This window comes from Ranitomeya imitator, chromosome 6 (genome assembly GCF_032444005.1).
Source record: "Ranitomeya imitator isolate aRanImi1 chromosome 6, aRanImi1.pri, whole genome shotgun sequence".
Classification (NCBI taxonomy): Eukaryota; Metazoa; Chordata; class Amphibia; order Anura; family Dendrobatidae; genus Ranitomeya; species Ranitomeya imitator.
The window spans coordinates 490876131-490903605 of record NC_091287.1 but is presented as its reverse complement, the minus strand read 5'-3'; the positions used below and the strand labels follow the sequence as shown (position 1 = coordinate 490903605).

Below are 27475 nucleotides of genomic sequence, written 5' to 3'. Positions count from 1 at the left end.
TTCATCCCTTTTAGAATGGAGCGGTAGTGCGCATGCTTAACCTGTGCTTTAATCATTCCCTATGGGGCCGAGGAGAGGGGAGCTTGGCTTTTTCTAGCAGACCCAAATAGAATGAAAGGAACTAACTTCAGAATCAGCTTGTACATTGCTATAGTTTTGTTGGGAATACTGATGAGCGTGGGCGATTTGATCATATTTTTCAAGAACACAGAAGACACTCGGTTAGCACGCAAGCATAGTCAGATAACACCTTACCTGAGCACGTTCGCTCATCACTTGTTGGGAACAGTTAGGGGTCCTGACTAGAGATGAGCGAACCAAAAATTATAAGTTTGGGGTTTGTACAAGACAGTTCAGTGCTAAAAATAAAACACAGATTTCTCCCGGAAGTCCATTGCAATGTTCAGAGTTCCAAGGAAAGTCCGGGATGGAGAGAGGGAGAGAGAGAATATTTTCCAGATCGGGTCTGCATTGTTTTCGATGGGGTTCTGGTTCAAGTTTGGGTACAGTTCTGGAACCGAACTGTGAAATAACCAGAACAAGAACTTCCACGGGAGCATTCATCCCAAGTCCTGACAAGTTCCCTTTAAAGCGAAACCGTTGTTTTATTTGTATTCATAAATCAATAGTACAAGTGAAAATAAGAAATTCTGTAATATCTTATTATAAAAATGCACTTTTTTTTCCTCCTCCTGGACTGAGCTTATAATTCTGAGAATTCTCAATTCATGGGTAAAATCTTCAGTGAACCCAGAATTTCCATTACTGAGATAGGAGATGACAGTTGGTGCTAATAAAGTTCTATGGAGGAATGTTACTGTCATTTTACACAAACTTGCAGCAGAAGGTCTGTCTTTTGATCGTCCCACCTCCGTTGAATTTTAAAAGCACTATCTGTCGTCTCAGTAATGGGAAAATCTGTCACTGACTATATATTTTACCCATAAATCGAGAGAGAAAGACCAATTCAGGAGGAGAAATAAGAAGATGTATCTGATAAAGTATATGAGAAAGATATTTATTTTCACAAGTGCTATTGATTTATTTAATAAAAATCAAAACGACGCTTATTTTTTAAGTAGATCCTCAATGCATGGCCTGTTGGGATACTTTTAGGATAGGATATGGCAACTCCGATCTACACTGTGTTCCAAATTATTATGCAAATATATTTCCTCATATTTTCTCTACATTACCTATCTGAATTGCAGTCATTGTTATTTTCCAGTCATTTACTATTCTAGTATAATTGCAATGTTTTGGAACAAACTGCCTATGAAAACAGTAACTTTTAAAAAAAAATAAACACTCAAAATGCGTGTTCCAAATTATTATGCACAGCAGAGTTTTCAACCTTTTTTATTTAATTTTGAACAAAAAAATGGTCAATTGTGAAGTTATAAGCATTATCAGCTTATTACAAAATGAAATAAAACAGTTTTTAAGTGAAAACTTTATTCTAGGTGATGTTACATTTGCACATAGGACCGCTTTTTTGAAAGAAGCTTCTGAACTCTCTCGTCCATTGAATTTGTCAGTTTTTGGATGGTTTTGCATGTGGACAGAATACCCTCCCAGGGCTGTTGCTTAGATGTGAACTGCCTCCCGCAATCATAGAGACTCCTTTTGATGATGCTCCAGAGGTTCTCAATGGGGTTGAGGTCAGGGGAAGATGGTGGCCACACCATAAGTTTATCCTCTTTTATGCCCATAGCAGCCAGAGATGCAGATGTGTTTTTTGCAGCATGAGACGGTGCATTATCATGCATGAAAATGATCTTGCTGCGGTAAGCACGGTTCTTCCTCTTGAACCATGGCAGGAAGTGTTGTTTTAGAAACGCCACATAGATTATGGAGTTCATCTTTACCCCTTCAGGGATCATAAAGGGGTCGACAATCTCTCTCCCCATGATTCCAGCCCAAAACATTACTCCACCTCCTCCTTGTTGGCGCCTTAGCCGTGTTTTCATGGGGTGTCCATCAACCAGCCATCCTCCACTCCATCCATCTGGACCATCAAGCGTTGCACGGCACTCAACGGTGAACAAAACAATTTGGAAGTCAGTCTTCATGTATAGTTTGGCCCACTGGAGCCGTTTCTGCTTGTGTGCAGTGGATAGAGGTGGTCGACAGGATGGCTTACGCACAGCTGCAAACCTCTGAAGGACCCTGCATCTTGTTGTTCTGGGAACGTAGGAGGCACCAGCAGCTTCAAAAACTTGTCTGCTGCTATGACAAGGCATTTTTGCAGCTGCTCTTTCAACCTTACGCAAAAGCCTGTTGGAAAGAGTCCTCTATTTTTCCTTATCAGCACGCACACGTGTGTGCTGGGAATCAGCTACATACTTCTTGATTGTGCGATGATCACGATGAACTGTCTTGGCAATGTTGATTGTAGTCATGCCTTGACCTAAATACTCCACAATTTGTTGCTTCTCAGCAGCCAATACATCCCTTTTCTTTCCCATTTTGGCCAAAAATGTAGGCTGCTTAATAATGTGGAACAGCCTTCTTAAGTAGTCTTGCCATTATTTGGACACACCTGACAAACTAATTTGCACATGTATCTGCAATTGCTTTCAGTGATATAAAGAGCCCTGACACACATCACCGTCAATGAGTTTAAATGACAAACAAAAAATGTTTAACCTTATCACTCCTAAACTCTTTGTGCATAATAATTTGGAACACAGTGTACATTATAAGGTGAGGATGTAGTATGATTTATACATCAGGAGGTCATTACAGTATGTCCTGGATTCACCGATGATACATTGCTGCTCGCCGTATGTGCACAGAGCAGATAAGTAACCATAGGACTCTGTCACTTTACTGAGCGGGAGCGCAAACATGTGCTCCATTACAACAAAATGAGGGAAACAGAAGTAATGTTGTAGTTTAAAAAAAAATGAACAAGAAGAAAAGCAGAACATGAGCTGTAGAAATAATAAGAGCGGATGGCTTTTAATTATAGAAACATTAAATCTCTAACACAGGGGCTATTTGTGAAAAGCCCAAAGGTGCCTGAGCGTGTTTGCACAGCTGACCCACTAAAAGCTCCCGATATGTATTTTCTCAGCTATAGAAGAGAGCATACCTGTTACGGTTTTTGTTTTGACAGGACTGCTGGCATACTCAGACGGCTGATTCGATGCCTGCTTTGCCAAGGGCGTGCTGCCAATTGACACCTCATCCTCCTTCTTCCTCGATAGTGGCATGGCAAGAGGAGCGGATCCCAGCGGCTGAGGAAGAAAAAGCAGAATAAAATAAACACTGCGATGCTGTACAGGTGAAAGGTAAATCTGGTGTAATTAAGTGTTTAGCAGGTTCACAGGATCTGTGCCAGAGCAGAACCAGAAGCCCCAGCAGCTGTCACTGTCCACGCCTGTCACTCACTGGCTGATACCCGACGGTTCACTTACAGCGGAACCCCAATAGGTGCACACATACACCGAAATTACAGGACAGGAATGGAGCGAGCTTATAAACATCCTTTGTGGAAATTAGATATGGACTTTATAGCAGAATAAAAAATCCCAATATGGAGCATTACTTAACCCCTTCACCGCTGGAGCCCACATCAAAGCGGGGGAATACCGACATCGGCGTACTATTACGCCCCATGCCGGTAAGGGGTTAAAGGGATTGCCCACTTTCACAAAACGTTTCCTGATATGTACGGCTAATTGGAAAACAAACCCCCCAAAAAACTGCGCTTTACTTACACTCCTGGGGTCTAACGCTGCCTCTATTGTTTGGCTGCAGTGGTGAGGTCACGTCGACATCGCTGCAGCCAATCAATAAGCTCAGTGGCGCTGTAGATATAAACAACCCCGCCTTTATGAATTGTTTTTGAAAATCAGAACAATTATTATTAACAAAACCACAAACCACTATAAGAAGGTTATTTCAATTAAGCAGTAAAAAAACAGTTTACATGTTAGTGTTAGGGCACAGAGTAAAAAAAAAAGGGTATTCTTTGCTTGAAACCAAACTTTATGGGCCAGAAAAATGAAAAAAATAAAGTCCCTAAAATATGAATGTCTCCCACTATGGCAGACCAGCCCGGGCTTTTAAATGGTCATTAAAGGGAACCTGTCAGTAGATTTTGTGGCTATAAGATGCCCCCAGTCCAACCTGCAAGTGAAGAAAAATAAGTTATATTATACTCACCCGGGGGGGCGGTCCGGTCCAACGGGTGTCGCAGGTCTGGGTCCGGCGCCTCCCATCTTCTTGGGACGTCACCCTCCTGCTTCTTCATCGCTCCCCGGAATCGGCACTGCTGCCCAGGCGTACTTATCTGCCCCGCTAAGGGAAGAGCAAAGTACTGCAGTGCGCAGGCACTGGGAAAGGTCAGAGAGGCCCGGCGCCTGCGAACTGCAGTACTTTGCTCTTCCCTCAAGGCAGATAAGTACGCCTAGGCAGGAGCGCGATGCCAGGGAGCCATGAAGAAGCAGGAGGGTGGCGTCCCAAGAAGATGGGATGCGCCGGACCCAGACCTGCGACACTCATCGGACCAGACCGATCCCCCGGGTCAATATAATATAACTTATTTTTCTTCACTTGCATGTCGGACTGGGGGCATACACAGCATTATAGAATGCTGTAGATAAGCCCTGAAAGGCAGTGGCCGCAAAATCTGCTGACAGCTTCCCTTTAATGCCTCATTCATACGTCAGATTTTCTCACATGTGAGCAAAACAGAGTGATTCATCAGACTTTGATCAGTTTTCTCATACGTGGATAAAAAAAGTTTCTCTAATTTCTCTTTTGTAACAGTCCGTAATGTCATCAAAGTGCTGTCTGATTTTTTTCACGGACCCGTAGAGTTGTATTGCCGATTTTGGTACAACCCTCGAATCAAAATCAGACATGTCTCTGAAATTTTCCAGGGGACCACTAGGTCTCTGAAAAGTCATGGACACATGAATGGCTCCAAAGACTATTACAGGTACGAGTGCTATCTGTGAAAATACGTACGTGAAAAACAGACGTCTGAATGAAGCCTTAGTACTTTGTCTCCTGTGATGTAAGACATAATGTGGGTATAAAACACTGGAGGCCGAAAATCAGAAGACAGCACAGACCATGTACTTATGTGTATTGTGCCCCTTTTGTGGCAATCATCTCGTTGATGCCACCTTATCCATGTTTATATGAATTACTTTAATAGTGGCTGATACATTTTTATTTTGAGAGTATGTAGATATTTAGGGCCCAAATAACTGAACAGTTTATAACAGGCAAATGTTGCAAAAGGTTTGCGCAAATAATTGTCTGCAAATTGAGATTCTGGGTTTGGCTGTTACTCTGAGTCATCTGGAAAGGCTCGTTAGAGGGCTGATTTTGAATTGCTAATTGATGAAGAATTACTAATTGTGATAGGTGGCACTAGAGCTCTAGTCCTCTTCCTCTCTGAATAGACAATTCCCCTAATTTTTAGTCTTTTAAAAATCAGCGATATGGTTTTATAGCTGTGGGCCCTTTTCATTTAGTGCTAACTTTATGGTCTTTACCAAGGGGACGATGTTCACAGGATAATAATGCAGAGCAGCCTAAACAATGAGAAAAAGACACATCTCACCATCATAGGATTCACATGTAGTTTGGATGAAATCAGTGGCAGGAAAAGGTAGAAAATTCAGCTTCAAGACCTTCACGAATAGAGAAAATATTAACAAAAAAAGTTTGTGAAGATGGATTTTCTACCTAGAGAAGCGTAAAGACAAGCTCCCAGAGAATCCTGTGAGTTACGCCCCATTGATAAAGACAAAAAATTTTGCATTAGATAAAAAAGCCCATATCTCTGGAACCGTATGGTGGGTTTAAAAAAAGAGCAAAATCTGCCGCTTTTGAAGTGTATAGCCTAATTTAGTTAAACAAAACAGCTAAAATAGTCTAATGTCTCGCCCTGTTACCTGTTGTGGCTGTCGGTCACCTTTTCTCTGGGGTTGGTAGAGAAGCCATGTATACAACACAGGATCGACATTCAGAGCTAATCCTTGTACATTCGCTAGCAGCACGGCTCCTACAAAAAAAAAGGTACAATTTTCATTAAAAAAATTCATAACATTTATTTACATCAACACTAGTTAGATGAATATTTAGGGTTTAGAAGAATTGGTCTGTAAAACGAGACATTCGAAAATACCCATCTGTCAGGTTTACTGCAAGTTTCTGAAGAAATTCTTGCCCGAACAAAAGTTATAGGACAGTTTTACAAAGATAATTGTGAATTGGGGCTACAATTTGCACCACAAAATGGTGTACGTGTCTGGAGTCAGATTTATTATATGATTTTGATGCTTTTTGAGCCTCGCTACACAAGGAGGTCTCTTGTATTGAAAATTGTGCACTGCAATTATAGCATAAAAAATGAGTTTAACTTTAGTTAATCAAGAAGTGGCAAGCAATTAGACAAGAGTGTCTGAAGTTTGAGTCACTGTAATAAATTTGGTATGGTTCTGAGCTGCCTAAATGAAGAAAGAAAGGGTTAGATTCATCATTTGCATTTATTTCATTCCCTTTTCTTGTTTATGCCTTGTGGTATTCATTGACCTTTTAATGCCAAATTCTTCAAAATGGTGCACTTGGTTCTCAACCATTCCAAAAAATCCTAAATGATATATGTTTTACTTTAATCCAAAAAAGTCGAATGTTCTACTAAAAAGTTGCAAAATTCAAGCAAAGACAGTGAAAATCACTCCAGATGTATCTAGAGTACATTTGTGCAAAAAAAAAAAAAAAAAAATTGAGACTTTTTTAAAAGATGCAACTGAAGAATCAGCCAAAAAAAAACATCTGCAAACCCAAAATCCTGCCCGCAATGGAGAATATAAAACACAATAAACAGGGAAAAACATATAAAATAGACTTAAAAAAACAAATAAAAGAATACGGCACAAATGAAGGTGAAGAACAACAAGAACAGCACATAAAGCGCAAATTCAACAATGAATAAGGCCCAAAGATTTTGTAAATGTGCCACCAAAGATAACCTAACGGGAGGACATTAGAGCTGGAAACTAATATCATGTACTCTATTATACAGGCACGTTTATGCTGATTAAAGACATATACTTTGATTGCAGAAATGAAAAATCCAGAGCTCAAATCGCATTTAAATTAGTGTCAAGTGCTTTGGGTGGGACTAAACTCTTCCATCTCTCCACCCTACCTCCCCTATTCCCCACCCAACGCATGCCTCCTGTGTCTGACTGACAAGTCACTCTTGTCTCAGTAACCTGCCTCCACTGGCCAAGAGCTTGGACAAGGGGCAACAGTGTCGGTGCAAGATCCTTATGACGTCACTAGACCCAGTGTATCAATCTGTGCATGAGCCACCCTATCTGGGGAAACGAGTGGTGTGAGAGCTAGCTGCAGTGATGAATTGTCGGCGTCAGGTCAGTGGTGGCAGGTAGGAAACAAGGAGGCAGACACAGGAGGCAGGACATAGGAAGGAAGGGCAGGAGAGCTGCAAGTGCAAGGTCCCATCCTGAAGCACTTGCAGCTCATTTACATATAATTTGAAAGCTGGATTTCTTAGAAACCGCAAAATGGATTTCTACAATCAAGGTATGGATTTAATCGTCATGAATGTGCCTGTACAAACAAGAAATTAGATTCAGAAATAAAACAGTCATAAGTTCCCTTTAAAGGGGAAATTTTAGACCCTATCTATGACAACATAATTAGCCATAAAATGTGAAATGGCTGCTCAATAGTAGCTACAAGCACTCCAGCATACTGTATACATATATAAATACTTTATCACACCAGTGCTGTCACATTAATAGGTATCATGTTTATGTAGACGTAAACATGCATTGTTATATAGTGCCATAGTATGTGGCAGCACAGTGGCTCAGTGGTTAGCAATGTTGCTTTGCAGCGCTGGGGTAGTGGGCTCAAATTACAAGGAAAACGTCTGCAAGGAGTTTGTATGGGTTTCCTCTGGGTTCTCAGATCTCCTCCCACACTCCAAAGAAAATGAGCGACAGTGATGATATTGTCTATAAAGCGCTGAAAAATATGATCTCGCTACATAAGAAACGCATAATAAAAAAATCATATTCCGCAGCACTTTACAGACAGACAATCATCGTTGTTCCCATTGGGGCTCACAATCTACATCTCCTATCAGTATGTCTTTGAATTGTAGGAGGAACCCGGAGGAAATCCACGCAAACATGGAGAAGGACATAGACTCCTTACATAGGATGTACTTGATGGGATTCGAACCCAGGACCCCAGTGCTGCAGAATAGTGTAAACACCTGGGTCACCTTAATAAACAATAGTATAGTGTGTCCTAATGATCTCCATCCTCAGTCCACAACGTTCTCTGCGATGATGGAGAGAAAACAATATACTGTACTTTACTGAACAGCGATACAAGAAGAAATTGAAAGATCCAAGCTATCCGCCGGTTGTCCTACAGCAATTGGAGCCTCATGTGGAGTAAATATTTGGATACAGCCACAGAGTTTATTTTTGGAGTGGAGGGTTATTATTATGCCTAATGTTCTCCTCCATTGTTGCTAATTCTATTGCACCAGATGATTATATACAAAGTGCATGGGGTCTGCTCACAATGACAGATATCATATCAGCGACTGACTTATACACAAAGTAAATATGCCTAAACAGTAAATAATCTGAACACACTTGTGACCCATGGAATTTGTTTTAGTAAGGCATTTTCCACATACATCTTAAATAAAATCTCAGCCCTAACGCTGCGCTCACAGACTTTGCCTACGTTTAACATTCAGTATCAAAGTAAAATGAGCTCCCAGAAGTCATAACTTGGGTTTAAAAAAAAAAAAAAAAAGTTTAAGGGGCTTTAGTTTTTTTTTTCTTTTTACACATTTTTTTTTTTTACTTGCTGCAAAAATGCAAAGGTCTCTCCCCTGCATCAGTTTTGTTTACAGAGCATCGGAGGTCCTCCAGGTTAGTCACAACAACACAAAAAATATGCAATTTAATCATAATGCTTAACAAGTGAACACCGTGTCTACATGGAAAACCACTTCACACAAAATAATGTGCTCACCGCACACGTGATGAGGGGGGGAATAAGCAGATGCTGTCATGGGCTCTGAGAAACACAGTTATCGGTGAGTAACTACACTTTTCTCAGTCGCCCATGACAGCACTACCAGAAAGAATTGCAGAGATCATTGCTTAGGGAGGGACCACAGGCTGCAGAACCCTTCTTCCGAAGGTTAGGTCAGACGAAGAGGCTAGGTCTGAAGAAGGTTGAAGGTGATGACCAGGTGGCCGCCTTACAAATTTGATCTAATGGTACCTCTGACCTTTCGGCCCAGGAGGTCGCCATAGTCCTTGTAGAGTGGGCCTTCAGTCCCTGCGGAACGGCGTTCCCGGTGGATGAGTACGTCAAGGCTATTGCGTCTGTGACCCATCGAGCTATAGTGCTCTTAGAAGCTTTGAGTCCTTTTCTGGGCCCCTGGAAGCAGATAAAAAGAGACCCTTCCCTTCCTATACTGCTGGGTGATTTTAATGTATTGGACTAGACACCTTTTTACATCTAGTGTATGGAATTTTTCTTCTTTCTTATTTTTAGGGTCTGGACAGAAGGAAGGAAGGATTATTTCCTGAGATCTATGGAATGTGGACACAACTTTTGGTAGATAGGCAGGGTCTGTTTTTAGTATAACCTTATCGTCCAGGATTTGAGTAAAGGGAGGGTTTGCAGACAGGGCTTGGAGGTCACTTATCCTACGGGCCGATGTCAGGGCTATTAGGAGGGCCATTTTAAGTGAAAGAATCCTAAGGGGTACCAATTCTATAGGCTCAAACGGGGATTCTGTTAGGGCTGACAATACTAAATTCAAATCCCAGGTTGGTAATCTATGTATAGTTACAGGTTTAGACCTTGCGGCTGCTCTGACAAACCGTATTACCCAACAGTTGGCCGCTATGTTTTCACAGTATAATGCTCCTAGAGCTGCTATCTGTACCTTTAAGGTATTTACTGAAAGGCCTAGGTCTAACCCCTTTTGTAGAAATTCTAATATTTCAGCAACTGGAACCCCGTCTTGCAACCTTACCCCGGAGGAGGACAAAAAATTTTTCCAGGTTTTGCCGTATATTTTTGTGGTCACAGGTTTTCTACTTTTCATTAGTGTGGATACTAGTTTGTTAGAAAACCCTCTTTCTCTCAATAATGACCTCTCAAATTCCACGCTGTCAGATGGAGATTCTCTGACTGAGGGTGGAACACCGGTCCCTGAGACAGGAGGTTCGGAAGAACCCAGGGATCGGTGATCGATAGCATCCTACAAGCCATGAGAACCAGGCTCTCTTGGGCCAGAAGGGGGCTATTAAGATGAGTCTGGATTTGTCCTGTCTGATTTTCCACAGGACTGCTGGAATGAGAACAGTAGGGGGAAAGGCATACGCCAGGGTCTGTGTCCAGAGAATTGTGAACGCATCCACAGCCTGAGGGTTCCCCCTGGAATCTAGGGAGCAGAAAGTTTCCACTTTCCTGTTGTGCACATTGGCAAAGAGGTCTATTACAGGGATTCCCCACAGACCTGTAATTTTGTTGAAGATGCCCTGATTCAGAGACCACTCCCCCTGCTTTAGTTGGGTACGACTCAGGAAGTCCGCTTTCTGGTTTTCTACACCCTTTATATGTAGGGCCGATAGGGACAGGAAGTTGTTTTGTACCAAGCTGAAAATTTCGGAGGTGGTTTTCATTAATGATTGAGACCTGGTTCCCCCCTGGTGGTTTAAGTAAGCTACTACTACTTTGTTGTCCGAGAATACTCGGACATGATGGCCTTGTAGCTGGTCTAGGAAGTATAGTAGTGCATGATTTATGGCCCTCAGCTCTTTTTGATTTGAGGAAAACCTGAGCTCCTGAATTGTCCATATCCCCTGAGCGACTTTGTTGTCCAGGTGAGCCCCCCACCCTGTGGGACTTGCATCTGTGGTGACTATCTGAGACGCCTCTATCACCCAGGGAATCCCTTTTGATAAGTTGCTGGGATTTAACCACCAGACTAGGGAATGAATAGTAGGTAAACTTAGAGTCATTCGACTCTCTAACCGCCCTCCTAGTATTTTTTGGTTTCTTAAAATATCCCACTGGAGTGTTCTTGTGTGGAGCTGTGCCCACTGAACCGCTGGGAGACAGGCAGAGAGGGACCCCAGTAATGACATCACCTTTCTTAGAGTCATGGTAGGGTTTGCACGCGCTTCTGATACTAGGTGGATTATCTTTTGTTTTTTCTTGTCTGGAAGGTGACACACTTGAGAACTTGAGTCCAAGGTGAGACCCAAGAATTCTTGAACCCTGGTTGGTTCCAGTTTTGACTTTTGGAGGTTCACCAGCCAGCCCAATTTTTTTAAGGTGTCTATCACTCTGTCGCATTGCTGACGGCAGAGTTCAGCTGAGTTGCTCACAATCAGAAAGTCGTCTAGATACAGAATAATCAAGACGTCTTCCTCTCTCAGATGTGCCATCATCTCCGCTATCAACTTGGTGAAGATGCGGGGAGCAATTGATATGCCAAAGGGAAGAGCCCTGTATTGGTATTCCCTGGTCTGTCCTTTTATGACTACTGCCAGTCTGAGGAATTTCTGAGAGGTCTTGCGGATGGGGACGTGATAATACGCGTCGCTGAGATCTAGAACTATCATAAAACAGTTTGGAAACAGATTTTTTTTTGTTGACTTTATTGACTCCATTTTGAAGCTTTGTTTTTTTACATAAGTATTCAACCTCCGTAAGTTTATTATAGTCCGGAAGGTTCCGTCCGGTTTGGGAACTAAGAACAATGGAGAGTAAAATCCTTTCCCTTTCTCCAGAGGGGGGACTTCTTGGATGACAGCTTTGTCTATCAGTTTTAAGATTTCTAATTCTAGAGCTTCTTGTTGTTGAGGAGATGATCTCAGTGGTGTTACCACATAGTTCCGTGGGGGTAGGGATAGAAATTCTATGCGAAGCCCTTCTCCTATTAATTTTAATATCCAAGGGCTGGTTGAAATTTTCTCCCAGGCAGGGAGGAATTGAGATATCTTCCGCAGGGTGGGAGGGAGATTGTCACTTGGGGGAGGAGGGTTTCTATCCCGAGGGGAGTTACCAAAAAGGAATCCCCTGTCTTTCCTTCTCCCGTCATCCCATCGGTTTTGCTCCCTTGGTGGTCTCCTTCTAAAAAACTTCATATTCCGAAAGGGCCGCTTATTATATGTCGGGGCCAGGATGGGAAACCCTTTCTTTTTATCACCTGCTTTTTGCAGGATATCGTCCAAAGTCTCTCCAAAAAGAAACTTGCCCTCACAGGGGATTGAACACAGTTTTTGCTTAGTTTGTAAGTCCCCCGGCCAGCTTTTTAGCCATAAGGTTCTACGCACCGCATTTGAGAGAGCTGCAGATTTAGACGTCAATCTAATTGAGTCGGCCGATGAATCTGCCAAGAATGCCGCGGCTCCCCTAATCATAGGGATAGAGTCTAAAATTTTATTTCTGGGGACCCCATTCCTAAGCTGTTTCTCTAGGTTGCCAACCCAGATCATTAAAGATCGTGACGTGCAAGCGGCTGCTATGGTTGGCCTTAAGCATCCCCCTGCTGACTGCCAGGCCCCTTTAAGAAAAGTATCTGCTCTTTTATCAAGAGGATCTTTCAGGGTTCCCATATCCTCGAATGGCAATGCGAACTTTTTCGAGGCCTTAGCTACCGCAACGTCTAGTTTTGGGGGCTTTATCCCACGAGACAGAAGCCTCTTCTTCAAAGGAGTATTTCCTTTTAATAGAGGGAACCGATGCATTTTTCCTTTCAGGTTTCTCCCACTCTTGTATTAACTATAGTAACATAGTTAGTAAGGCCGAAAAAAGACATTTGTCCATCCAGTTCAGCCTATATTCCATCATAATAAATCCCCAGATCTACGTCCTTCTACAGAACCTAATAATTGTATGATACAATATTGTTCTGCTCCAGGAAGACATCCAGGCCTCTCTTGAACCCCTTGACTGAGTTCGCCATCACAACCTCCTCAGGCAACCAATTCCAGATTCTCACTGCCCTAACAGTAAAGAATCCTCTTCTATGTTGGTGGAAAAACCTTCTCTCCTCCAGACGCAAAGAATGCCCCCTTGTGCCCGTCACCTTCCTTGGTATAAACAGATCCTCAGCGAGATATTTGTATTGTCCCCTTATATACTTATACATGGTTATTAGATCGCCCCTCCGTCGTCTTTTTCTAGACTAAATAATCCTAATTTCGCTAATCTATCTGGGTATTGTAGTTCTCCCATCCCCTTTATGAACCCCTTCATGACCCAGCCTATTTTGACCTTAAAGACCTTGCCGTTTTTTGCAATTCTGACCAGTGTCTCTTTATGAGGTAATAACTCAGGAACGCTTCAACGGATCCTAGCGGTTCTGAGATTGTTTTTTCGTGACATATTGGGCTTCATGTTAGTGGTAAATTTAGGTCAATAAATTCTGTGTTTATTTGTGATAAAAACAGAAATTTGGCGAAAATTTTGAAAATTTCGCAATTTTCACATTTTGAATTTTTATTCTGTTAAGCCAGAGAGTTATGTGACACAAAATAGTTAATAAATAACATTGCCCACACGTCTACTTTACATCAGCACAATTTTGGAAACAAAATTTTTTTTTGCTAGGAAGTTATAAGGGTTAAAATTTGACCAGCGATTTCTCATTTTTACAACGAAATTTACAAAACCATTTTTTTTAGGGACCACCTCACATTTGAAGTCAGTTTGAGGGGTCTATATGGCTGAAAATACCCAAAAGTGACACCATTCTAAAAACTGCACCCCTCAAGGTGCACAAAACCACATTCAAGAAGTTTATTAACCCTTCAGGTGCTTCACAGCAGCAGAAGCAACATGGAAGGAAAAAATAAACATTAACTTTTTAGTCACAAAAATGATTTTTCAGCAACAATTTTTTTATTTTCCCAATGGTAAAAGGAGAAACTGAACAATGAAAGTTGTCCAATTTGTCCAGAGTACGCTGATACCTCATATGTGGGGGTAAACCACTGTTTGGGCGCACGGCAGGGCTTGGAAAGGAAGGAGCGCCATTTGACTTTTTGAATGAAAAATTGGCTGCACTCTTTAGCGGACACCATGTCACGTTTGGAGAGCCCCCGTGTGCCTAAAAATTGGAGCTCCCCCACAAGTGACCCCATTTTGGAAACTAGACGCCCCAAGGAACTTATCTAGATGCATAGTGAGCCCTTTAAACCCCCAGGTGCTTCCCAAATTGATCCGTAAAAATGAAAAAGTACTTTTTTTTCACAAAAAAAAAATTTTAGCCTCAATTTTTTCATTTTCACATGGACAACAGGATAAAATGGATCCTAAAATTTGTTGGGCAATTTCTCCTGAGTACACCGATACCTCACATGTGGGGGTAAACCACTGTTTGGGCACATGGTAAGGCTCGGAAGGGAAGGAGCGCCATTTGACTTTTTGAATGAAAAATAAGCTCCAATTGTTAGCGGACACCATGTCGCGTTTGGAGAGCCCCTGTGTGCCTATGCATTGGAGCTCCCCCACAAGTGACCCCATTTTGGAAACTAGACCCCCCCAAGGAACTTATCTAGATGCATACTGAGCACTTTAAACCCCCAGGTGCTTCACAGAAGTTTATAATGCAGAGCCATGAAAATAAAAAATAATTTTTATTTCCTCAAAAATGATTTTTTTATCCTGACAATGGTAATAGGAGAAATTGGACCACAAATGTTGTTGTCCAGTTTGTCCTGAGTACGCAGATACCCCATATGTGGGGGTAAACCACTGTTTGGGCGCACGGCAGGGCTCAGAAGGGAAGGCACGCCATTTGGCTTTTTAAATGGAAAATTAGCTCCAATCATTAGCGGACACCATGTCGCGTTTGGAGAGCCCCTGTGTGCCTAAACATTGGAGATCCCCCACAAATGACCCCATTTTGGAAACTAGACCCCCAGAGGAACTAATCTAGATGTGTGGGGAGCACTTTGAACCCTCAAGTGCTTCACAGAATTTTATAACGCAGAGCCATGAAAAAAAAAAAATCTTTTCTCAAAAATGATTTTTTAACCCGCAATTTTTTATTTTCCCAAGGGTAACAGGAGAAATTTGACCCCAAAAGTTGTTGTCCAGTTTCTCCTGAGTACGCTGATACCCCATATGTGGGGGTAAACCACTGTTTAGGCACATGCTGGGGCTCGGAAGTGAAGTAGTGACGTTTTGAAATGCAGACTTTGATGGAATGCTCTGCGGGCGTCACGTTGCGTTTGCAGAGCCCCTGATGTGGCTAAACAGTAGAAACCCCCCACAAGTGACCCCATTTTGGAAACTAGACCCCGAAAGGAACTTATCTAGATGTGAGGTGAGCACTTTGAACCCCCAAGTGCTTCACAGAAGTTCATAACACAGAGCAGTGAAAATAATAAATACGTTTTCTTTGCTCAAAAATAATTTTTTAGCCCAGAATTTTTTAATTTTCCCAAGGGTAACAGGAGAAATTTGACCCCAATATTTGTTGTCCAGTTTCTCCTGAGTACGGTGATACCCCATATGTGGGGGTAAACTACTATTTGGGCACTTGCCGGGGCTCGGAAGTGAAGTAGTGACGTTTTGAAATGCAGACTTTGATGGAATGCTCTGCGGGCGTCACGTTGCGTTTGCAGAGCCCCTGATGTGGCTAAACAGTAGAAACCCCCCACAAGTGACCCCATTTCGTAAACTAGACCCCGAAATGAAATTATCTAGATATGTGGTGAGCACTTTCAACCCCCAAGTGCTTCACAGAAGTTTATAACGCAGAGCCGTGAAAATAATAAATACGTTTTCTTTCCTCAAAAATAATTTTTTAGCCCAGAATTTTTTATTTTCCCAAGAGTTACAGGAGAAATTGGACCCCAAAAGTTGTTGTCCAGTTTCTCCTGAGTACGGTGATACCCCATGTGTGGGGGTAAACCACTGTTTGGGCACACGTCGGGGCTCGGAGGGGAAGTAGTGACTTTTGAAATGCAGACTTTGATGGAATGGTCTGCGGACGTCACGTTGCGTTTGCAGAGCCCCTGATGTGCCTAAACAGTAGAAGCCCCCCACAAGTGACCCCATTTTGGAAACTAGACCCCCCAAGGAACTTATCTAGTTATGTGGTGAGCACTTTGAACCCCCAAGTGCTTCACAGACGTTTACAACGCAGAGCCGTGAAAATAAAAAATCATTTTTCTTTCCTCAAAAATGATGTTTTAGCAAGCAATTTTTTATTTTCTCAAGGGTAACAGGAGAAATTGGACCCCAGTAATTGTTGCGCAGTTTGTCCTGAGTATGCTGGTACCCCATATGTGGGGGTAAACCACTGTTTGGGCACACGTCGGGGCTCGGAAGTGAGGGAGCACCATTTGACTTTTTGAATACAAGATTGGCTGGAATCAACGGTGGCGCCATGTTGCGTTTGGAGACCCCCTGATGTGCCTAAACAGTGGATACCCCTCAATTCTAACTCCAACACACCCCTAACCCTTATCCCAACTGTAGCCGTAACCCTAATCACAACCCTAACCCCAACACACCCCTAACCACAACCCAAATTCCAACCCAACCCTAAGGCTATGTGCCAACGTTGCGGATTCGTGTGAGATTTTTCATCACTATTTTTGAAAAATCCGCGGGTAAAAGGCACTGCGTTTTACCTGCGGATTTACCGCGGATTGCCAGTGTTTTTTGTGCGGATTTCACCTGTGGATTCCTATTGAGGAACAGGTGTAAAACGCTGCGGAATCCGCACAAAGAATTGACATGCTGCGGAAAATACAACGCAGCGTTTCCGCGTGGTATTTTCCGCACCATGGGCACAGCGGATTTGGTTTTCCATATGTTTACATGGTACTGTAAACCTGATGGACCACTGCTGCGGATCCGCAGCCAAATCCGCACCGTGTGCACATGGCCTAATTCTAAAGGTATGTGCACACGCTGCGGAAAACGCTGCGGATCCGCAGCAGTTTCCCATGAGTTTACAGTTCAATGTAAACCTATGGGAAACAGAAATCGCTGAACACATGCTGCAGAAAAACTGCACGGAAACGCAGCGGTTTACATTCCGCAGCATGTCACTTCTTTCTGCGGATTCCGCAGCGGTTTTACAACTGCTCCAATAGAAAATCGCAGTTGTAAAACCGCAGTGAAATGCACAGAAAAACCGCGGTAAATCCACAGCGGTTTAGCACTGCGGATTTATCAAATCCTCTGCGGAAAAATCCACAGAGGACCAGAATACGTGTGCACATTCCTAACCCTACCCCTAACCCTACCCCTAACCCCAACCTTAGTGGAAAAAAAAAATCTTTATTTTTTTATTGTCCCTACCTATGGGGGTGACAAAGGGGGGGGGGGGGGGGGAATCATTTACTATTTTTGTTATTTTGATCACTGAGATATAACCTCTCAGTGATCAAAATTCACTCTGGAACGAATCTGCCGGCCGGCAGATTCGGCGGGCGCACTGCACATGCGCCCGCCATTTTGGAAGATGGCGGCACCCAGGAAAGAAGACGGACGGACCCCGGGAGGCTAGGTAAGTATAAGGGGGGGAGATCAGGGCACGGGGGGGGGGGGGGGTCGGAGCACGGGGGGTGGATCGGAGCATGGGGGGGTGGATCGGAACACGGAGGGGTGGATTGGAGCACGGGGTGGGGGATCGCTGTGCGGGGGGGGGTGGATCGGAGCACGGGGGGATCAGAGTGCAGGGGGGTTGGATTGGAGCACGGGGGTGTGATTGGAGCACGGGGGGTGTGATTGGAGCACGGGGGGAGCGGACAGGAGGACGGGGGAGCGGAGCACAGGACGGAGGGGAGCGGACCAGAGATCAGAGGGCTGGGGGGGCGATCGGTGGCGGTGGGGGGGTGCAAATCAGTGTTTCCAGCCATGGCCGATGATATTGCAGCATCGGCCATGGCTGCATTGTAATATTTCACCAGTTTTTTAGGTGAAATATTACAAATCGCTCTGATTGGCAGTTTCACTTTCAAAAGCCAATCAGAGCGATCGTAGCCACGGGGGGGTGAAGCCACCCCCCCTGGGCTGTACTACCGCTCCCCCTGTCCCTGCAGATCGGGTGAAATGGGAGTTAACCCTTTCACCGGATCTGCAGGGACGCGATCTTTCTGTGACACAGCATATGCGTCACAGGTCGGATTGGCACCGACTTTCATGACGCATACGCTGTGTCACAGGTCGGGAAAAGGTTAATTTTGTTGCCCTCCTTTGTACTCTCTCTAGTTCCATTATATCCTTCCTGAGCACCGGTGCCCAAAACTGGACACAGTACTCCATGTGAGGTCTAACTAGGGATTTGTACAGAGGCATCATGTGTATCCAGACCTCTTTTAATGCACCCCATGATCCTGTTTGCCTTGGCAGCTGCTGCCTGGCACTGGCTGCTCCAGGTAAGTTTATCATTAACTAGGATCCCCAAGTCCTTCTCCCTGTTAGATTTATCCAGTGGTTTCCCGTTCAGTGTGTAATGGGGATATTGATTCCTTCTTCCCATGTGTATAACCTTACATTTATCATTGTTAAACCTCATCTTCCACCTTTCAGCCCAAGTTTCCAACTTATCCAGATCCATCTGTAGCAGAATACTATCTTCTCTTGTATTAAAAGCAGGTTTATTAGCAACTTCTCATGGGATTAGAACTCTGGACTCCTATGCCGTAAAGCACCAGTCCTTTCCACTGGGCCACCGTGCTGCTCAGAGAGAATGTAGCATTGCCAAGGGAGGGGAATGAATGAAACACAGTACTCAGTGATCACAAAGAACAGCAGCATAAGAAGGGACACCCGCCTAAGAAGGGACACTCCTTTTTAATTAATGCTTGAATGTTTTCATTAAGGGGAAACACCTTACGCTTTTTTTGGGATAGCCCTCAAAACATAATGTCCTGCACAGTTTTGTCAGGACGAGGATCCAACACCCCCATTGTTGATCTCACTGCTTTTACAAGGCCAAAAACCTCATCTAGGGGGAAGCAATGACAACCTCCACTCTCATTAACTGAAGAAGAGAAGGAGGAATCCTGCGTATCCGAGTTTTTACTCTCGGAGCTGGAAGAGTCAGAATTCCTATCAGGAACTAATTGTTTCCTACTAGCTCTCCTTTCGCCTTTAAGGGAGTTAAACACCGTCTCAACCTCTGATTTAATTACAGAACGTAACTCAGAGGCGAAGTTTGGGGTCTCCTCACAGAAGACTCGCTCAATACAGGAGTCACATAGCTTCTTCTCCCAGGACTGTGGTAGGGCTTTCTCGCATAAGGGGCAGGTTCTATGTTTTGTCTTCCCCATTCTCTTCTTTGCCTAAGATAATGGAGAAGGGGAACCCCAATCACAAAAAGTGAGCTTTCACGAAGATCACTAACCAATCTGACGCAGCCACAGGTACCGGTTCTGGAGGAGGGGCAGGATCCTAAGGTCTATGATCCGTAGCTGGCATCAGGTTAACCACACTGGAATTCTTTCTACGCTGTGTGGAATAGCTACCGGATCGAGAACTCCGGTTATCCGCAGAAGTTCGCTTTCCCTGAGCGTCCGACTTCTGCCGCTGATGATGGCCTGATGATGGCGCTGCTGCTGCGGCGGCTGGAGCTGCTGATCGCTGTCTTCCATGGCTTACTACCTTGGGACGGCATGCAGGAAGGGGATTCCATGCGCACCTTCTTTTTAAAGGATGGAGCTTATCCCCTCCCCCCGTGGCTGCGTTGTTACAGGAAACGTTTTTTTTTTTCTCCTGCAGCTCCTGCGCATGCGTGCGCAGTCAGTGACCCGGAAATGAAGGATTCCGGTTCCGGGGCAGCGCCATCTTGGTGTAGTCATTCACCTCACTGCCCTCGCACCGGAAGTTCCTCCACTACTTCCGATGCGGCGCCATCTTGGAATCCGGTGTCCTGTGTGCGGCAGAGTGCTGGAGCGCCCCAACTCCTATCCGGAGTGGCGGCTGCGCTTCCCCCCGCTCACGCTTTCGGACCCATCGGTCGAAGCCATGGCGGCCTTGGATACCGGGCCAGCCGTGGCAGGGGCCTCCCCGCTGCCAGAACCCGGACTGGCCAGCTCCGGATCATCGCCAGGTTGGTCTTCACGTTCCGGTCGGTCATGACAGGTACTGTCCGAGAAGGTTCCCAGTCAGGGACAGGAAACCAAACTGATGCAGGGGAGAGGTACCGCCCTTTTATCCTATAGGTTTCCTGTCCCTGAAGGGCGGATCCCCTCTCTCTGGTAGTGCTGTCATGGGCGACTGAGAAATAAAGATTATTATTATTATTATTATTATTATTAAGATATACCCTTGGCAAACCCTTTAAAATTTGCATTAGAAATTGTGTAAGGATGATTAGCCAACTATACTGTTGAGGATAGAGAGAGCTGGATTTGTCATATAAAAAAAAAAATATTATTATATTATACTCACCCAGGGGCGGTCCCACTTCGATCCGGTCCGATGGGCATTGTTGTCCGAGTCTGGCGCCTCCCGTCTTCATATGATGACGTCCTCTTCTTTGCTTCCTGCTGCGGCTCCTGCGCAGGCGTACTTTGTCTGCCCAGTTGAGGGAAGAGAAAAGTACTGCAGTGCGCAGGCACCGGGAAAGGTCAGAGGCCCGGCGCATGCGCACTGCAGTACTTTGCTTTGCCCCCAACAGGGCAGACAAAGTACACCTGCGCTGGAGCCGCGGCAGGAAGACAAGAAGAGGACATCATTGTATAAAGCTAGGAGGCGCCGGACACGGACCGCGACTCCCATCGGACCCGAAACGAACCAGAACCTCCCCTGGGTGAGTATAATCTAACCTGTTTTTCTTACTTTTCTGGATACATCGTGAGCCCCTGATGCCGGTGGCCTTAGCTCATATATGATTTTAGGGATGACAGATTCACTTTAAGCAGTGTTTTTCCTGTCAAAAGGCATGTTTTTTGTGCAAAAATCAATTGATCAAATCTGTCTAGACGTTTTTGACCACTGAAAATTTTGCTACATTTTTAAAGTTCTGTCCTTTGCCGTTTGCCGTCTACTGCTTCATCATGTTGAGACCAATTTGCAGCAGCAGTTAAGAGATGTAGGCGGTCGATCCCAGCTGCCACCTATAAGTAAAATCCAGCAGGGCGTAGATCAGAGGTGGCACAAAATTCTTATGGAAGGTATTGCTTACTTTGTTAACCAGCAGCAATAACTTTAGCAATGGCTGCTGCACCTTCTGATTTCCTTACAGATCACTACCTTACTCATCTCTGTCTAGAGCTGTGAGTTACTGGAGAGGGGTCACCAGCTCAGACCCCTTAACTACAGAATAAAAGTACAGTAAAAACTCTCTGAAGGGCACGGCATGTTCATACGTTACACAGATCGCTTGTGGATTTCAATAAAGTCAGTAAAGCAATATTTCTGTAAAGGGTAATTGAATAGATGTTGCCCTGAGGGTCTCATCGGTGGCCTACTGCCAAGAGCGGCATACCATGTGGCCAGTGATGGGAGGGGATGCGCCCTACCACCTGATGCCTCCTCAGGACGCAGATACAGTTGAATACAATTATGGAACAGAGAGCCACCACGGCTCCACCATTCAGCCTGTGTGTTGGAGTCTCGGCACAGCATAAGGCATCATATCACAAGATTGTGCCAGCTGAATGGAGCCTTCATACACGAACAGCGCATTAGGGAAATGGGGTAAGTGAGCAATTTTTTTCATTTTGTCAATCAGTACTTGTGTTGGAGGGCAATGTATTGCCTCAATGTGTATGGGGGAAACCGTAGGGACTTCATATTATGGATGGGTATGTACTGAGGGGCATCATTGTGGGTTTTTGTTTTTTGTTGGGGGGCATTGTAGGGGTATTATTGTACGTGAGGGGTATGCACTGAGGTGGCATCATAATGTGTGAGGTTCACTGAGGGGGCATTAGTTGTACTGGGGTCACTGTGTGGGTGGCACACAGTGTGTTGGGGGCAGTATGGAAGCATCACACGGTCACTGTATGGGGAGGGGCAACGTGGGGGCATCATATTATACTGGGATCATTGAGGTAGCATCATACAATGCTTATAGGGGATACGGTTAAGAAAATTGTGAGGGATAATTCACTGTGGGTGCATTAGATTGTGTTGGGGTTACTGTGGGCATCATACTATGTGGGGAGGTGTGCTGTACAGACATCATATTCTGCTGGGATCACTGAGGTGGCATCATATTGTTCGTATGGGGGATACTGTCAGGTTATTTAAATAGCACCACCAATCAGGTAGAAAGTGTGACCAGCAAGGTAGAACTGTAGGTAAATTATAAAAAATAACTTTTAATATAATCCATTAAAAAGCCCTCAGGCCTAGAAGACACAGATGTACATACCACAAAAAAACACACAATATACATATAACGTCAGACGCCCCTGCAGAGCGCTGTAAATCTCATAGCTCGGTGAAGTTTATCAAAACCTTAGCTTAAAAAGCCCTCCACCATACAGCAAAATACCATCAGGCCTCATTTACTGCTTACCCTGCCATCTACATACACCAATTTCAAATTTCTTTAGAGAACAAGGAAGCCAGTAACTTTTCTGCCACAGTATATTAAGGAACAATCTCACCCGAGATATAGACTCCTTCCTTCACAGCGTGAGATGGGCTAGTACGAGATGCCAATGTTCATGGGAGAGGCCCTTTTCATGCCCATTAAAGATCCCATTCCTTTAGGTTGCACCCGAACTGCATTTCCATCCTCCCTCCTTAGTATGTCTCCCGACGCGTTTCTTACGGCTTAGGCTACTTTCACACTAGCGTTTTCTGCAATCCGTCACAATGCGTCGTTTTGCAGAAAAAACGCATCCTGCAAAAGTGCTTGCAGGATGCGTTTTTTCCCCATAGACTTGTATTGACCACACATTTGCGACGGATTGCCACACGTCGCATCCGTCGAGCGACGGATGCGTTGTGCTTTGGTGGACCGTCGGGAGCAAAAAACGCTACATGTAACGTTTTTTGCTCCTGACGGACCGCTTTTTCCGACCGCGCATGCGCGGCCGGAACTCCGCCCCCACCTCCCCGCACCTTACAATAGGGCAGCGGATGCGCCGGAAAAATGCATCCGCTGCCTCCATTGTGCAATGCATTAAACGCTAGCGTCGGAATCTCTCCCCGACGCATTGCGACGGGGAGATTCCGACGCTAGTGTGAAAGAAGCCTTAGTCATCAGGGGAGAAGCCTCTTCAAATTAGAGATGGTGTGTGCTATCCACCGCACATCACAAATAGAGGAGCTCCTCTATGTAGATGGCAGGGTAAGCAGTAAATGAGGCCTGATGGTATTTTGCTGTATGGTGGAGGGCTTTTTAAGCTAAGGTTTTGATAAACTTCACCGAGCTATGAGATTTACAGCGCTCTGCAGGGGCGTCTGACGTTATATGTATGTTTTTCTGGCTTATGGCACCCGAGATCTGCGGACCAGCGATGGTTAATTAACCAGTAAGAGCCACAGTGTGTCTGACCGGTAGTTCGGGTTGTTGTTTTCTTCCATGGAATATTTGACGTTATATGTATATTGTGTGGGTTTTTTGGTGGTATGTACGTCTGTGTCTTCTAGGCCTGAGGGCTTTTTAATGGATTATATTAAAAGTTATTTTTTGGAATACTGTCAGGGCAAATTGTGTTCACTGTAGGGTTTAATACTGTATTTAGGGGCATGATATTTTAAGGTGGTCATGAAATATCAGTTGAGTAAAGCTCTAAGGTACTTCAGTAGAGGCACTGGTCTGTATGCACTAATACTTATCCCTCTCCCGATCTAAGAGATGGAAAGAATGCCCTTCTGTGACTACGCCTATTATAGGGCCCCATGATTTCTATGGATGCCCCGGGGCCTAATTATTCATTTTCAACCAGTATTGTTTTCTTAAGCATTCAAGTAACTCAGCGACTAGAAATAAAATCTATATTTGTTCCAATGATGTGCTCCACTCAGCTGCTTTACTAACAAATGTGCATTTTAGAGCATTTGACATGGGAATGCATGCTAAAACCAGCTTTTGATTTTTCCCACGCAGATTTAATATTTGCAGAATATATCAAGGCTGTGTGCGAGTGAAATTTCCATACATGATGTTCAACAGGTGACCATATAAGCTCACAAGTGGCGCGCAAGGGCTCTACAGACGAAGGTGGGAGATGCAAAGCTTCACCCTGACATTGCCAATGCAAATATTTTCATTCAACAAATCTTGATTAAATTCTGGACGCTGGCCGGCTTCGGCTTCCTACAAAATATTAATCTTTAGCAAACTCAAGCAAGCTGAGGGAATGCTCTGGGATATATTTTATAATGATTCCCATATTGTGCGCCTGACAACCTCTCTTCACAAGATCTCACAACATGCCAGATATAAAATGAACACAAACTGATTCATGTCTGTTCCCCACATAAGATGTACAATACACATGTACATCATCATCCATACATTGCTATAAATTATAATTATGTTGTATAATAAATGTATGGCAAGCTCTATACCAGCTATCTACATCCAAGTCATTACAGCAAACTACGGCCACTTTTACACGAGCAGATGAGCTGCCGAGAGGAAGTCAATCAAAGGGATGCCATTCGGCAAAAGTTTTACATGTAGTAATTATTGTGCCGAGTCTTTACCGTAGGCAACACATCCCTGTTTGCACTAAGGGGTGTACAGTCGAAAACTGATGATTTTTAAGCACGTATATAAGATTTCCAATTAGTGTTCAATTGTCAACAATCTGATCCCTTGGAAATTTTACACGGGCAATAATAGGGAAAAGGTGCTCCATTTAAAAGGATTGACCATTACTTCTACTTGTGTTAAAACCACTTTGGGCCAGTTTTTAATCTACCATCCCTAGCTCTTTCTTCATGCCTTGAAAGAATATTACTGCTGCAGTCAATCAATGGCTGCTGAAGGAGGAAGCCGAGAGATCGGTGGGGGACATTGGAAGCAGTACGGATGAGTGGTAGGAGCAAAGAGGGTGAGTAAGTGGAATTTTTTTTCCATTCTAGCACTACAATAAGTCAATTTTTATACGAAGAACAAATAGTGGACAACCCCTTTAACTTTACAATAGGAATTTCTGAAAGGACATTTTCCAGTTAACTAACCAGAGGTGGAATGGTGGATTTCAACACATAGGGGAGGACATACAAGCTGTAGTGCTGAATAAGTAGTGGAGTTGGCAGGAGTAAGGTTAAGCATGACAAAAAGTTGTCTCTGCAAACAGAATAGATGCGAACATCAATCACAAAGACAAATCACCCAAAAAGAAAAGTATTATAGAGCAAAATGAAAATGTCTTCTAAATATCGATTATGTTTTATGCATTCTGGTAAATCCCAGCGTTAACGTGCCAAACAAAAAAGATAGGAATCTGTCACTGACCCCCATGGCTTGCTGGCTCTTTATTACTTTCTTCCACACTTGCCAAAACTGTCACAGACTGAAAAAGAAGCCCAATAGCCAACAAGATCAGCAATTTAGAAGAGGCCAGAGCAGAAATGTTTTAGATTAAGGATTCTATGAACGTCACTGCAAATACACGTCAAAACTTTACGTTATTTGTGCTTTATAGATTATGTGCAGACAGGCCACATTCCTGGCACCACCAGCAAATACCTTTATGGTCTCAATTGTTGCTTGAATCACATCATACTTTAAGCCCTCATACATATTAGACTAAAGTCTGTGAGCCCACCAATATCGCCAGAATGGGCCAACAATCTAATTTGTTTGGGGGCTTCCAATCTCACCTCCAAAAGATAATGTTGAAGGAGTGAAGGACCCAGCTTGGTGAATTTTAGCCGCCATTCATTTTGTAACACTTCGATAAAATCTGCGGAGAACTCTCGTGGAGAACACAGCTTAGCCAGGCCAAGGGTTCCTGTGTATGGGGGAGTGGGGAGATTGCTTGGCCAACTGCTATCGAATAGGTATGGGGGAATCCTTTTCACGTAAGGGTATGTACCCACAAAGTATTTCTGCTGTGCACCCGCAGAATAAATTGCGCAGATGTAAAAGTAGTGTGGCTGTAAAATCCCCCACAATATTCACGGCATACATTGACAAGATTCCAAATCCACAGCACGTCTTTCTATTTAACTTTTTCTTTGAATGCTCCTCAACAGATATTAGCTTACAAATATGGATGTAAAGCACTGTGCGTGTGAACGATGCCTAAAAGTAAACAATTTACTAAATGACTTCCTTTATCTATTTGTCCAAGTCCTCCTTTTCAATGTTTATAGCTCGCAAGAAAGTCAATGGCCACCACTGCAGCCTCGGCGTTGCGGCAGGACATCTGCTTTTTTTCCTATGGATGCTGGCTGGGAGTTCATATTGTAGAAAATACGAGAAACACAAGCCAGCTAGTTGTGTCCTCCTAATCAAAAAACATGAGAATAACCCCTTAATATTACCATATTGAACATTAATGGGTAAAGCACGCTATATACATATGGCAAAGATTTACGGGCGGTTTTCCATATCTGTTATGCCTCTATTGTAATGTTTTGGGGAAATTCAGGTAAAACTTGTTTTCTAAAAAATGGTCTGTGAAATGACAGTGTTTTGGCAAAGTTTTGCTGAGCAGTTTTTGCTCCCAGATAAATATGTTGTCTTTCTGCTGACAAGCTGTCAGTGTGCCAGAACAATTACTTCAACATGTGTGCATTTCAGGGCTTTATCTGGAGAGAGACGACAGAAGAGAGAGGAGAAAGTCCATGCTGTGCAGAGGTGTAAATTCTACTGTACATAGTCTATATAAGACTAGGGTTGCCGTATACAAATAACTAAACGATGATTGGTGAAATCTTCATATAACGATAAAGAACTGCACAAAATGGTTCTCTAAAATGGAGAAACTTATGTTCTATCCTAACAATAGGCCTTCAATGCTTCTCATCGCTCGGCCCCATGCCAAATAGAAAAGGGACAGAAAAATGTCAGTGCTTTATGCATGTTTTATGTATTTTTCTTTTGCAGTTTCATACGTTTCAAAATTTCTTTTAATAAAATCAAAACTAAAAAATAAAAGATCCATAGGAGAAAACTTGAAAACTAAAATAATTAATTTAAAACATGGCTGCATCACATTGTCATCTCTAAGATACTTTAATGACAGTGGCGGGTGCAATTTTGAAAACAACATTTTGATGTGCCACTTTAGAAGCTGGAAATGTTTTCTTCCATATGACCTTGTCTGAACTGACTCAGCCATTTAGCTAACCATAGTAAGTCAATTTACAAAACCCATCAGCCCTGATTCATTCCAAACACGCAGAGTCCGGTTTCCAAAAAATTAGAAGGTAGTACCACAAATTTTCTAGGCACGTAATTAGCTTCATAGTGTACATATGAAAGAACCAGTGAAAACTCTAATAAACAGAACCACTTTCTCATTTTTTAATTTAT

At 43.7% G+C, this 27475-nt stretch overlaps 1 protein-coding gene across 1 annotated transcript in view; it reads right to left on the bottom strand.

Moving 5' to 3' along the window:
• The window catches only part of VPS13B (vacuolar protein sorting 13 homolog B), a 1386889-nt gene that overhangs the window by 742959 nt on the left and 616455 nt on the right, over window positions 1-27475 (bottom strand). Inside the window, exons 20-21 of the mRNA XM_069731647.1 lie at window positions 5919-6028; window positions 3098-3242 (exon numbers count right to left, since the gene is read on the bottom strand). Of these exons, the coding sequence (XP_069587748.1) occupies window positions 3098-3242; window positions 5919-6028 (255 nt within the window). The remainder of the gene's footprint in view (window positions 1-3097; window positions 3243-5918; window positions 6029-27475) is intronic.